Source organism: Otolemur garnettii, unplaced genomic scaffold (assembly GCF_000181295.1).
Source record: "Otolemur garnettii isolate 467f Iridium unplaced genomic scaffold, OtoGar3 scaffold00025, whole genome shotgun sequence".
NCBI lineage: Eukaryota > Metazoa > Chordata > Mammalia > Primates > Galagidae > Otolemur > Otolemur garnettii.
Genome location: NW_003852420.1, coordinates 12,654,612 through 12,668,063, shown reverse-complemented (window position 1 = coordinate 12,668,063; position 13,452 = coordinate 12,654,612). Strand labels below are relative to the sequence as shown.

The window sequence follows — 13,452 nt, the reverse complement described above, 5'->3', positions numbered from 1 at the left end:
GCACCACCCATGTTAAGGTAGTTTCATTAACAAGTATAGAAAGGTAATGCCAGAGTTCTACTTCAAGATTATTTAAGTAGAATTCACATTATCTTATTTTTTTTGCCCTGTATCACTCACCAGCTCACTGCCATGCTCTATCCCAGGGATGTCCATCGTGTGGCCCATGAGCTGCATGCTGATTTTGTGAAGGCTTTTTTTGCTTATCTGTGGTGTTTGATACCATGAAAAATATGCACAGACCTCTTTTTTTTGCTAATCGGCTTTGATTGGTGTTTGCATATTTACTGTGTGACTCAAGACAACTCTTTATTCTTCCAACATGTGGCAAAAAAAGTAGACTGGACACCCCTGCCCTATCCCTTACCCCTATCCCTTACCCCACCTATTTTAGTCCACATTCCACTTATGCTGCTGTTTGTAGGGTCACAAACCTAGGGTCAGGATCACTTGTTGAAGCTGAGATCCCACACCTTCTTTGCTTATAACTTCTGTAGTAGGAAGTTTAGAACAGCCTCTCTACCACCATCCCATCCCTGGAACCCACTCTATAGATTTTTCTCTCTGCTCTTTTTCTATCTCACCACCCCCAGCCCCATCAAAGAAGTTGGTCTGTGTTCACTTTACTCCCATTGCAATTATCACCTATTTAATAGGTTTCTTTCTTTCTTTTTTGCAGTTTTTGGCAGGGGCTGGATTTGAACCCGCCATCTCCGGTATATGGGGCTCGTGCCCTACTCCTTTGAGTCACAGGCACTGCCCAAGTAATAGGTCTCTAACTGGTCCTCCACTTGGGTTTGTGAGCTTCTGGTTTAATTCCAACTACCTGAGTATCTACTATAAGCCAAGAATTATGCAAGAATTCATATCAGTAGGGGAAGGTGAATATTTAACGTAAGCATGAATTTATGACATTGGGAGGTAAAGGTAAGAACTAGCCAGATTCAAAATTCTGTATCAAACACTGATGAATTCAACTCACCGCTTGATTTTTCTCAGTCCCCAAGAGATGATGAAAACAGGGGACCCCTCCAGGATCTTTAAGTACACACATTCTGGTAAGGGTGAAAGTGCATGTGAGACAGAAGAGTGCAGTCAATAATTTCTAAATAGTGTAGGGTCAAAGGCCCATGCTGGAGACAACAAGAGGCAACCTCTCCAACTCTTCTTTTTTTTTTTTTTTTAGACAGTCTCACTATGTCACCCTTGGGAGAGTCCTGTGGCATCAGAGCTCACAGCAACCTCCAATTCTTAGGCTTAAGCGATTCTCTTCCCTCAGCCTCTCAAGTAGCTAGGACTACAGGTACCTGCCACAATGCCCAGCTACTTTTTTATTGTAGTTATTGTTTGGCAGGCCTGGGCCAGGTTCAAACCTCCAGCTCCAGTGTATGTGGCTGGAGCCTTAGCTGCTGAGCTACAGGAACTGAGCCCCTCTCCAATTCTTTTAAGATCACGGTTTAGGAGACGCACTCCCTCACACAGGAATGTCATTCTGTTCTTCCATGCTTTTATTGGTGACAGCAATGGACAAGAACCATACTAGGCATAGCAGATACCCGTGCCCAGCACCTGGGGTGCCAGGCAGGCCCTACACAGCCAATGGCATATCTAGCCCCAGCCCAAGATCCATCCTACCCAGGCCATGTTCCTGAATGGGCAGGAGGCCGTCTGTCCAGTTTGTACGTGTGGATCAGTCTGTCTGAGTGCTTGAGCCGCTGCCTGCAGGGCCCCCCCATCCTTGGCACATGGTAGGGGCTGCTGGGAACACAACGTGACATGCCCCGGTGGACCACCAAGCCCCGGTGCTGACCATGGGACTTAGGGCCAGGGACTGGAGGTGGCAGGGGGCCAGGCACAAAGTTCACTCCAGGGCCACATCCTACAAAAGAACCACCAGTCATTATCAGAGCCAGCTTCTGACCAGGGAGAGCAAAGCTCTGCTCTTAGGCAGCTTTAGTCTTCCAAGTAAGCTTCTCTGAGATTAAGTTTCCCCATCTGCAAACAGTGATGCCACTTCCCCTTTCTTCAGGCTGGGAAATTATGATAGTCAATGAACTGATTGACTCTATAGATGCTATTCCAAACTTAAGGACTGCTGCGACCAAACCCAATCCTGGGGGGCAGGGGTGGGAGGAAAAGGAGCTGCCCCCAACTCCTATTAGCTCACCTGGGCACAGGATGCTGGGCTGGGGAAGGTGCAAAGGGAGGCTGCAGAGGTACCTACCTAAATGGGGTGGCACTGAGAAGTCTTCCATTGGATTCTGATTGAAGAATTCCTGGGGTGGGAAGGGCTGGCCTGGGAAAAAGGGGGCATCCTGGGGCAAGGGTGTGAAGAGAGGAGGTGGAGAGGGCTGAGGAAGAGGGTAGGAAAAAGACATGGGAGGGGGCAAAGGAGAGGGTGGGGGCAAGGCCAGCTGCTCCCCAAAGTCGGGGGACTGCCTATGGCTTCCCTGGAACAGATGATCCATGTCTGGCCAGTCCTCCATCCATGGGTCTAGGAGAGGGATGGATTTTTTAGGCAGGCCTATGGAGTAAGGTTGCCCTGAGCTTTGGTTCTCTACACTTCCAAGGCTCTACTCCCTCTGGTTGGAGACCAGGGAAACCAGGTGGAGCACTGTGCCTTCTATCCAGTCTTTCTCACTCTGTCTTATATAGGCTAAGCCCAAGCCCTTATATGTTCCTTCTTTCTGCCTCTGGAAACCTACCCTTGTTCTGAATTCATGCTCCCCTCCAGAGCCTTCTCCCTTTGTATGTCCAGTTCCTGTATCTTTAGCTTCTTGCTCTCCCCACAGACCCAACGTAAAGCCATAAGTAAGCCAAACATAAAGATCCTATTACTCCCTTCTCCAACTAGCTGTGTTTTCTTTCTAAAGAAAGACCTGGGGAGTCCCAGGTCTGGGGGAGTCAAGCTGTCCTGAGCTGTTCCACAACAAACATTTTGCTCAATTTCCATTCCCTCCTCAACTGCTGACTGCTTCTTTTAAACCCTACTCCACTTGCTCAATGCTTTTCCTATTAAATGTAACCACTTGCTAACAAATTACAAAACTGCTTTCTTCCCAAGTGTCACAGGACACCACTAATGACTTCTGTCCTCTCTGAAAGTGCCTCTGCCCTCATCCCCTTTTGTTTCTACCATTTGCCCCTCTTTCCTGTTCACATCTAAAGTGTGAGCATTGCTCTGCTTTCTCCTTCAAAGTTCATGTTCATGCCCTTGGCTTTCAACTCTCTGCTGGGAACTTGTGACTCCAAATCTACTCCATATTTTCCCAGTACCTCAAATAAATCTGTCCTAACCAAATTCACCAACTCATTCTCCCACATCAAATCAGCTCCTGCTTTTGACATCCCTAACTTCTGGAGCTCCAAATTGGATTTTGGAGGCCTGAGCCCCCACAAATTAGCCTTAGAACATTTAGAAAGTCCCTTTCGTGGCTGGAAATCAATTCTCTCACCTAACAATCAAGGAAATCAGACCATTATGTAATCAAAGTCCTATTCACCTCTTTGATGCTCCAACTCCTGGCCTCCCTGTGCCCCTCACACCCTCTTATGTTGTGACAAACAGCCATCTAACATGACTTGTGTTACCAATTCCACAAACACTATTCTGTCAGTACTACGTACAGAGCAATTGCGCTAGACAATGGGGCTGAAAGGGGGGAACTGTCCGACAGTCCTGGGCAAGAAACTTGCTCTTTGGGGACATAATGCAGAAGACACACAGCCATAGAGACAACCAGCCATGAGGCCCATTTTGTGGGCATGTGGGAACTGGGAGGCTGACAAGGAAATCGATGTTCTGCAGCAGAGTGAGTTACAGCTGAAATGTGATGGGAACAGTGTCTCAAAAGAAGCAGGAAGGATAGAGCCCTCAGAAGGCTCCACCAATGACCCAGACATGGGGCCAGATGAAAGTTGCACCAAGCCACAGCCAGTCACACTGGGAGGCTGAGGCTGACCTAAGACACCTATGGCATGTTGTCCACGAAGTCCACCCCCATGAGGCTGACCTTCCTGATGCTGTATTTCTGCTCAACAACATTCCAGCTGACTGTGTACTCCACCCCCAACCAACAGACTTACTTGCTTTTGCCATCTTTCCCTTAATCGCCCTTCCTCCATTTGTCTTTTTGTCCCCCACACCTCTGCCTAGCTTGAAGTGTCTCCATTTCTTTTCTGTTCATCTGTTGAGATCTTTTAACAAGCTGCCTTATATGACCAATGCTTATATAACCTTGTTCACGTACAGTAGATGATCACATGACTAAACTGTAGAACACTGGAACTCAGACAAGAACATTGCTCCTAGGATCTAACCTTTCTCAGGGGACAAGGGAGAAGCATTCAGGAGCCACAGGTTCTTCCAGGGACCGTTACTTCCCTTGAGTAGCTTTGTCCTGTTCCATTTCTGAACCTTGTGTTCTGAGGGCCCTCTCCTCTCTACCCTCCCCTCCTTGTGATAGGGCTCACCAGGGGCACAGTTACGCTTGGGCAGCTCCACGCCCCAGGCATCAGCCACATGGGTCAGAAGCAGCTGTGAGAGGTGGCGATGTGCATGTTGGTCCCAGTGGACACCATCCCGATGACGATGCTGTACTGCATGCCGGAAATGAAAGTGGAGGTCTAGGACATCAAAACAGTGGTCCCCAGCCAGTGTAGCACTGTAGAAGTTCCCTTCAACCACATCCCGCCGCAGAGTGCCTGCCAGAGGCTGAAGCTGAGTGAGAAAGTGAAGAGCCACAGAATTAAGCAGGATCGGGAAGGAGGGTCCCCTATCTACTAGCCAACTGTCCCATCTCTTGTTCTGAGGAGCCTCAGTCACTTGCCTCTGGCAGGAGGAAACCCCCAGTGACACGCTCCCCCAGGGGCATTGCCATGTTCCACACCCTCAGGCAGGAGTCTGGCAACACCTGGTCCATACGCAAAAATACCCGCTCCAGGTTCTCTCGATAGCTCTCCATTGAGCAGCGGCCATACCTGTTGGGTACCACACAGGGTGGGCAAAAGCACAGGGGTTGACTACCCCCAACCAGTCCTTTCCTTTCCCGTCCCAACCTGGAGAGATCCCAGAGGCAGGAGTTGATGATCACCAGGTCCGGGGCAGGCCCATATGTCAGCTCCTCCAAGACATTCTCGAGGTACTCAGAGTAAACGCGGGTGAGGAAGTAGAAGCGCACAAGGTGATGGCCAGAACCCGAGCAGAACTGGCGAACCTCACGGTACTGTGTCCCGTTGTGCAGCTCACCCAGCTGGCCCCCAGCCACCAGCTGGTCCTGTTCAAAGCTCAGCTCTCCCTACCCGGCCCCCACCCCGCCAGTCAGATCCATGCCAGGGAGGAGGACCCTGCCAGGCCAGGGTCTGTGCCCGCCCACCAATGGCATGGCTGCCAAGCTTCCCTCACCTTGGCTTTCAGTTGGGCAGCTGTGAGGAGAGAGTCTTTCTGTAGCAGAAGCACCAGGTCCTTGTATACAGCCCGCTGGACTGTGGGGAGATGGAAATCCCAAAGGTGCAGCGGACTTCAACCCACCCCAGATACTCCCAAGTCCAGGCCTCCCATCTTCCCAGGGCTGGGCTCCCCAATACTAGCTCTGTGGAGTGTTGACAGAGAAGGAGAAGAAAAGATGAGGTTAAAAATTCCTGCCACTGTCTGTTCTTTCTGTGGGTCTCCCTGCTCACAGCATATGGTGACCCAAGATCATCTGGCAGGAGTGAAGTCGGCCAAGTCACCAGGAGTCATACAACATAATCTATGGCCCTTGTGAGGGAAATTATGGAGGACTGTTTAGGAGAGAAAGGCTGAACAAGAATGAGCTGACAAGTCCACAGGTTACATTAGTACCCCTGTGGCAGATGTGGGGGGAAATAAAAATAAGATAAAGTCTGCTGGACTAAGACAGGCAGACAGGAGGTCTGAATGGAGACACAAGGTCCAGACATAGATCAGGATGCAGGTGTGGGATTGGGAAGCGTCATCGTAGAGGCGGCACTCACTGGAGTCCCCCAAGATGACCACGAATTTGTTGTGTAGCAGCTGCTGGACTTCCGAGGCCTGGAAGTGGACCATGGCGCTTCGCAGCGGGTGGCGCGGCTCGTCGTTTTCCAGACAGAAGACCATGCCTCCACAGACAACGACGGGCTGCAGGGACAGGACACTAAGCCGCGCGAGGGCGGGGACTCAGAGAAGGTCGGCCTCAGGGCCCGCCCCGAAACAAGCAAGACCTGCGCCAGCCCCTCCTGGACTGCTCAGAGCTACAGGGAAAAGGTGGGAATCAGTGGTGGCGCCAGCACTGGTCACATGTGGACCAGCAGTAGGGGTGGCCCAGCTAGCCGACCTCCAGGGCGATGAAGCGCTTCCCGCGCGGCGCCGCCCTGCGCCCCGCCACGTGCCCGCCACTGCCTCGCGCATGCGCGCGACCGCTCGCGCCAATTACCTAGTCTGGGGCTCCGCGCGGTTCACCCACGACCAGGGCAAGCTCGCGCAACGTGCGCCTCGCCCGCAGCGGGTTCCTGGCGCAGCCTCATGTTCCCGCGCAGAGGGAGGCCAGTCGGTTCTGCAAAGCCCCCTCCCGTCCCGTGCGTCCCCGGTAGCCGTCGGTGCGCAGCCCGGCGCCCAGCACTCTCCATGCGTGCGTCGCGGTGTACCCGACGGCGCCTCAGGCCTCGGTGCCTCAGGCGCGACGCTCACAGTTTCCACTTCCGGTCACCCATGTCCCTCCCTGAGCAACTCCCAACGCCCAGTGGGACAAGAAAGAGAGAGAATGGCCACCGGGACGAGCAGGAACCCAAGCCTGGCTCACTCGAGGGGGCGCGAAGCCCAGGTGTGGGTGGGGGGCGCGGCAGCAGCCAAATGCGACTGCCCACAGTAGTGATGGCCGCGGCGGCGGCCTCGCCACGTGACCCGGATGGGCGGAAGCGGAAGTGCCGGCCTGGAGCCAGTGCTAGGTGGGTGTCCCCTCAGCGCTGCCCAGCTGCCGCCTGCACTACCCATGGACTGCTACACGGCGAACTGGAACCCGCTCGGGGACTCCGCCTTTTACCGGTGAGTCGTCCCGCCCTCCCGGCCATGTCCGGGCTTACCCTGGTCGCCCGCCGGCTCGAGTCTGCGGGCGGAGCCGGCGGCACTCTTCCCCGTCACTACTGGCGTTGGGGTCCGCCCCTGCGCCGACTTTCCCGGAGCGTCTGCCACTTAACGCACTGCCGCTTGTGGCCCAGGAGCCGGGCCTTCACCTGCTTCCCCTTCCCCAAACTGGGGCAAGCACGACGGTTATCCCGCAACTCAGGTCTTTGAGCCTCCGGAAGGATGCTCAGAGAAAGGTCGCCCCCGAGTGCTCAGTCTCCTGCCGGAAAGTGCTGCTGAAGTCAGACCACAGGGGCGCTTCGAGGGGGGCGGGATCGCACGACGGGCGGGGTAACAGTACTGACCAAGGCTGAGAGAATGGGGCAAATAGTCAATGAATTCCACTGCACCGGGAACAAGCACCCCTTTCTTGAAGCACCCATCTTATGGGAGTTGTACAGTCCTAAATCACGGGTGTTTCTCGAGTATAGACGTATCACATCATTACCTAGATTTGTATTTTTAAGTAACTTCCTACTTCTGTTAACATACTCACGGGGGGGGGGTTGGTGGTTATGTTGCTGGTTGAACAGAATGCTAATTACTGAGGCAACGAGGATTATTAAGGAGGAAATAATTTATTTCAGAAGACGTGTTAACTGAGAGGAGGAGGCACAGACTATATCTCGAATCTACTTTCACAGGGTCAGGGTTTTTTTATGAAGGTGAAAATGAATGATGCATAAGGGGAGAGAATATCATTACATGTTTGGTAAGAGTGTGGGGCATGCAAGTGCAGTGACAAATCACGCTTGTACATACATCCCATGAACAAAAAATGGTGAATGATTGCTTCTTGGCCTTCTGGCTTAAGATCAAGTGTAAAAAATAGTGAGTAAATCCACTGCCCCCAACCCAGCACTCATTTTTTTTTTTTTTTTTGCAGATTTTTGGCTGGAGCTGGGTTTGAACCACCACCTCCAACATATGGGACTGGCGCCTTACTCCTTTGAGCCACAGGTGCCGCCCCCAGCACTCATTTTTTAAAGTATTAACTTACACTACAGGCAGTCCCTGGGTTATGGACAAGATAGGTTCTATAGATTTGTTCTTAAGTTGCATTTGTATGTAGGTTGGAACAGGTAAATTTACCTATTACCTTTAGTATCCTTCATTAGTACGTGGGAGTTATACATCAGTTGGATGTTTGTAACTTGAGGACTTAGTGTAATAGCCCTCATTTGTAACTGCAAATGTTTGTAACTCTAGGGGGTCCTGTACTTTGATAATACATGTTGCTAACCAGGCTTATTAAATCACAGAGTACTGAGGATAATAGCTTTCCTACAACAGAGTTGCTGTTTATTATTTGAAGTCTAAGCTTTGTCCAGCCTGAAATCCTAGCACTCTTGGAGGTCAAGGTGGGAAGATCCCTTGAGCTCAGGATTTTGAGACCAGCCTGAACAAGAGCAAGACCCCCATATCTAGTAAAAATAGAAAAATTATCTGGGCATGATGGCAGGCACCCGTAGTCCCAGCTATTCGGAAGGCTGAGACAGGAAGATTGGTTGAATCCAGGAGTTTGAGGTTTATGTGAGGCAGGCTAATACCATGGCACTCTAGCCTAGGCAACCAGAGTGGAAATGCTTTAAGGACGGGCACTTAATTTTTTCCCTCTGTGTGCATAGCCTTATGCGTAGTCAGGACCTAAATACATGTTTAAGTAAGTGGATGAATGATAAACATGCAGCAGACATTGCATTTTGAGCCCTTTGGGCAAGACAGGATTCTTTGCATTGAAAGTAGCATTTTGGAGAATTCAGTGTGGAAAGACAGAAAAAGAAATCAAAATACATTACTTAAACATTAAGTTTTAATTCAACAGGTTAATATGTTATCATATTGCATTCTCATTTATAAGTGAAATATGTTTGTAATTTCCCCCTTATAATAATATATTTTCTCCAATTTTAACATCAAGTATATCAAGAAATTATGACCAATTCTTGTGGGGCTCCAGAAGTCAAGCCATTTTTATATCCTAAAAGTACAATTTGGGCTAATCTGATTAATTAATTTAACCCAGCCCTTTGCTTGGTTGTACCTGTGTTGACCATTAAGATAGACATGGTCCCTGCCTGACTTCATAGAGCTTAGCAGGCAAGTCAGTTGACAATCACTCAGTATTTGATCATAATAAGTATGTGGGAATGTACAGGAGCATATAACCTAAGAGAGCATATAGCGGATTAGAGGGGGAGGGTCAAAACTAGAGAAGACTTTCTGAGAGAAATAATATCCCTGGATGAGTAAACTTAGGTGCAAGAAGTGGGATGGAGAAGAGGATGTAGAAAAGTCCCAAGGCAGGAAGGACTGAGGCACTCCCAATGACCTAAAGAGAACCAGTGTGGCTGGAATGCCATACATAGCAGGGGCAGGATGTGAGATGAGGCTGATGCAGGGACTTGTAGACCACTTTTTTCAGAAGGAAAATGGAAAGCCTAAATTAAAGGATCTTAAAGGATTTATGTTTGGTTTTGCAGGGGGTTTTGTGTGTATGTGTTTTAAGTTCCTCTGGAGGCAACAAGGGGAACAAATTGGAAAGGGAAAGCAAGAACGGAAAGCAAGGGAGACCGGTTAGGAGCCCTATGCAATAGACTAGGGGGAAGTCGAGGGTGGTGAGTACAGAGGTGGTGATGGTGAGGTGGGGAGAAAGGACCAGTCTGAGAGATTTAGAAGATAACACAGAAGGAGTTTGTAATGATTGCACTTTGTGGGAAGGAGAAAGAGCAAGGACTTAAGGATGACTTGGGTTTTTGGCATAAACCACAAGAAAGGAAGAGTGGAAGAGTTTAGTGTAAAAGAAAGCAAGCATGGTTTGAGTACATTAAGTTTCAAGTGTTTTAGAAACATCCTTATGGTAAAAGAAAGGAGGTAAAAATACATTATATATTCCTGAAATCATTTTTAGAAGGGAAGATGACTTAAATAGTTGTGTTTTTTGTTTTGTTTTGCTTTTTGCATATATAAACACAAACATTTCATATATAAACATGAACACAAAATTGCGATTAAATATACAATAAGGATAGGATTTACAATCCTAACTATTCTTGAGTGTACTGCTTAGTAGTATTAAGTATGTGCGCTTTGTTCTGCACCTAGTCTCCAGAACTTTTTCATCTTCCAAACTGACATTCTATAAGGAATTGATGGAAAGGTGCATACACACAAAAACTCCCCTGAAATTCTGTACTCATTAAACAATAACTCCCCATTTTCCTCTCCCCCAGTCCATGGCAACTACCATTCTCTTTTCTGTTGTCTCTATGAATTTGACTACTATAGATACTTCATATAAGTGGAATTATACAATATTTGTCTATTTGTGACTGGCTTATTTTATTTAGCATAAATAAATGTCTTCAAGGTTCATTTTGTAGCATGTGTCAGACTGTCCTGAATAACATTCCATTGTGTATATATATGTATATATATTCACACATATGTACATATACATATATACACATATATATACACCACAGTTTGCTTATCCATTCATCCATCAGTATATAATTGGGTTGCTGTCAACCCTTGGCTGTTGTGAATAGTGCAGCTATGAACATGGGTGTACAAATATCTTTTCACTATTATCTGTACTATGCTTTTACTTAGTTTGGGTTTATACTTAGAAATGAAATTGCTAGATCAGATCATGTGGTAATTCTATGTTCAATTATTCGAGAAAGTGTCATGCTATTTTCCATAGCAGCTGCTGTACCATTTTACATTCCTGGCAACAGTGCTCAAGAGTTCTTCAGTAGTATTTGCTTTTGAGATAGGATGGACTTTTTAGGGCTTGGGGATTTTGGAATTACAGAGTTATTCCCCAAGGTACGACCTGACTTGCTTCTTCCTCCCCAGACATCTGATATCCCAGTCTGGACTGGCTGGAGATCACCTGTTTTCACACAAGAGCTTTTCACCCTAATGGACTATGCTTCTCTAGCAGTTCAGCTGCATTGCCACAGGGATTTCTTCATTGTTTTCTGCAGGGAGCTGGAATTGAAGCTACCAGAACTATTAGATTTAATGATTTCCTGGTACTAGAATCCAGGATCCATTTACTGCTGCTGAGATTTCCACTTCTGGGGCCTGGGAGTGGAGAGAAAGATGTAGCTGGCCTTCCTTACTGAGGGTGTGGCCTGTCCTCAGAGTCCTTGCTCTTAGGCTTTTCCAGAGGCTAGCCTTCACTTTGCCTGTCCATACCTTGTGCTACCCCATGCTACCCTCCAGGCACAGCTTAAGTCACCTCACTGTCCTTGAGAAGTATACTTTATGTTGAGAACTTCAAGAGGTGGTGGATGCATTGCTGCTCTTAACTCCCTGGTCCTTACTTCTGTACCCCCTTCAGGGGCTTACTGTACTAGGCTGTGCCTCTTCACTGCCAGGTCCATGTAGCTCCCAGTATGGTGGGGCATATTTTATTTATTTATTTATTTATTGGGGACAAGAGTCTCACTCTACCCTCAGTAGAGTGCCACAGTGTCACAGCTCGTAGCAATCTCAAACTCTTGGGCTTAAGTCCCAAGTAGCTGGGACTACAGGCGCCTGCCACAATGCCTGGCTAAATGCTGGACATATTACTCACTAGTTGTTTGATTGGAGGTTTTGGCCCACAGCCTTCTAGGCACCTTATCTCTTGCCACTTCCAGAGCAACTTAAGTAGCCACCTGGCTTCATGGTTTCTTGACCTCTACTTGAGTGATTTTTATCCACCATAGTCACCCTCTCCCTGCATCTCACCCCACCTCTTCTTATCAGAGCTGCTCTACCTCTGAAATATTAAATTCAGACAGCCCCCTCTTTGGCCACAAGCCCTTGGCTGCACTGATACTCTGATGCCTCCTGATAGACCTGTTCTTTAGCTTCACAGGGATCCCCATTCATGCAGCCTTCTGTTCTCGTTGTGTCAATGTGTAGAACCCCCTTCTGTGGAGGTTTCCCTACTTGTCTAGCTTGGAATACAGCCATGGGCAGTCACTTTAGTTCCTTTCTTGCTTTTTCCTTAACAATCTGTTCCTTTGTCCTTCATTTACACCCTCCTGGTGCAGAACCACCTTCCAGTACATCAGCATCCCAGCATCTCTACACCTCTACCTAGGATGCTAAACACTTTCTTGAGGTTCACACAGCAGACAGGTTGGGGCTGCTGTAAATTCATAGCCACCAACCTCAACTGGACCCTCACAGTCCTGTTATGGGAATCAGTCTACACTCTCATCACAAGGATAGCACTTCTAAAAGATAAAATGAAGAAACAACTGGGAACAATTATAATATTTTGGAATTACTGAATATTGAAGTCTCCTTGCTCCCTCCTTCCAATAGCTGATTTCACCTCATGTTTCCCAGAGAACCGGAAGTCATTGCATGGGTGGGCCTTGGTTTCCCCCAGCAACCTGCCTGCTGTCTTTCATGTCCGCTGAGGAGATGTGCCCCTGTGTAGCCTTGTCACTGTTTCCCTGCTTTCTCAGAAATCTCTAGACCTCCCTTCAGCCATAGTATTTCTCCAGCTGTTGTCTAGAATCCCTTATATCAAGACCACTTGAGAGCTGAGTGAGATGGCAGGTGCCTATAGTCCTAGCTGCTCAGGAGGCTGAGGTGGGAGGATGGCTTGAACTCAGAAGTTCCAGGCCAGCCTGGGCAACATAGTAAAATCCTCTATCACCTGAGGCCAGGCGCAGTGGCTCATGCTTGTAATCTTAGCACTCTGGGAGGCTGAGGTGAGTGGATTGCTTGAGTTCAGGAGTTCAAGATGAGCCTGAGCAAGAGCAAGACCCTGTCTCTACTGAAAATAGAAAAATTAGGGCAGCGCCTGTGGCTTAAAGGAGTTGGGCACCAGCCCCATATGCTGAAGGTGGTGGGTTCAAAAACCCAGCCCCGGCCAAAAATTGCAAAAAAGAAAAAAAGAAAAGAAAAATTAACTTCTTGTCATGGTGGGCCCCTGTAGTCACAGCTACTTGGGAGGCTGAGGCAAAAGGATCACTTGAGCCCTAGAGTTTGAAGTTGTTGTGAGCTATGACACCACAGCACTCTACCCAGGGCGATAGAGTGAGACTCTGTCTCAAAAAGTAAATAAATAGAGCAGTGCCTGTGGCTCAGTGGGTAGGGTGCCGGCCCCATAAACCCAGTGGCAGGTTCAAACCCAACCCCAGCCAAACTGCAACAAAAAACAGCCAGGCGTTGTGGTGGGCGCCTGTGGTCCCAGCTACTCAGGAGGGTGAGGCAAGAGAATCACTTAAGCCCAAGAGCTAGAGGCTGCTGTGAGCTGCAATGCCATGGCATTCTACTGAAGGTGACAAAGTGAGACTCTGTCTTTTTTTTTTTTT

General features: G+C 48.5%; 2 protein-coding genes across 3 annotated transcripts in view; one reads left to right on the top strand and one right to left on the bottom strand.

Moving 5' to 3' along the window:
* Nucleotides 1-1,485: 1,485 nt before the first annotated feature.
* PCED1A (PC-esterase domain containing 1A) lies at nt 1,486-6,917 on the bottom strand. Of its 2 annotated transcripts, none has more exons than XM_003788062.3 (8): nt 6,435-6,917; nt 5,995-6,139; nt 5,405-5,484; nt 5,059-5,297; nt 4,830-4,980; nt 4,474-4,720; nt 2,225-2,494; nt 1,486-1,879 (listed from the first exon to the last, which is right to left on the bottom strand). In XM_003788062.3, exons 2-8 carry the CDS (start codon nt 6,116-6,118, stop codon nt 1,632-1,634), a joined length of 1,359 nt encoding a protein of 452 aa, XP_003788110.1. In that variant the 5' UTR covers nt 6,119-6,139; nt 6,435-6,917; the 3' UTR covers nt 1,486-1,631. The 2 variants fall into 2 exon arrangements, with proteins under 2 accessions (XP_003788110.1, XP_023367944.1); XM_023512176.1 differs by having other exon boundaries at nt 5,995-6,155; nt 6,435-6,863.
* Nucleotides 6,918-13,452, top strand: part of VPS16 (VPS16, CORVET/HOPS core subunit) — a 23,002-nt gene continuing 16,467 nt past the window's right edge. Inside the window, exon 1 of the mRNA XM_003788060.2 lies at nt 6,918-7,042. Coding sequence (XP_003788108.1) covers nt 6,990-7,042 — 53 coding nt within the window. The 5' untranslated portion in view covers nt 6,918-6,989. The remainder of the gene's footprint in view (nt 7,043-13,452) is intronic.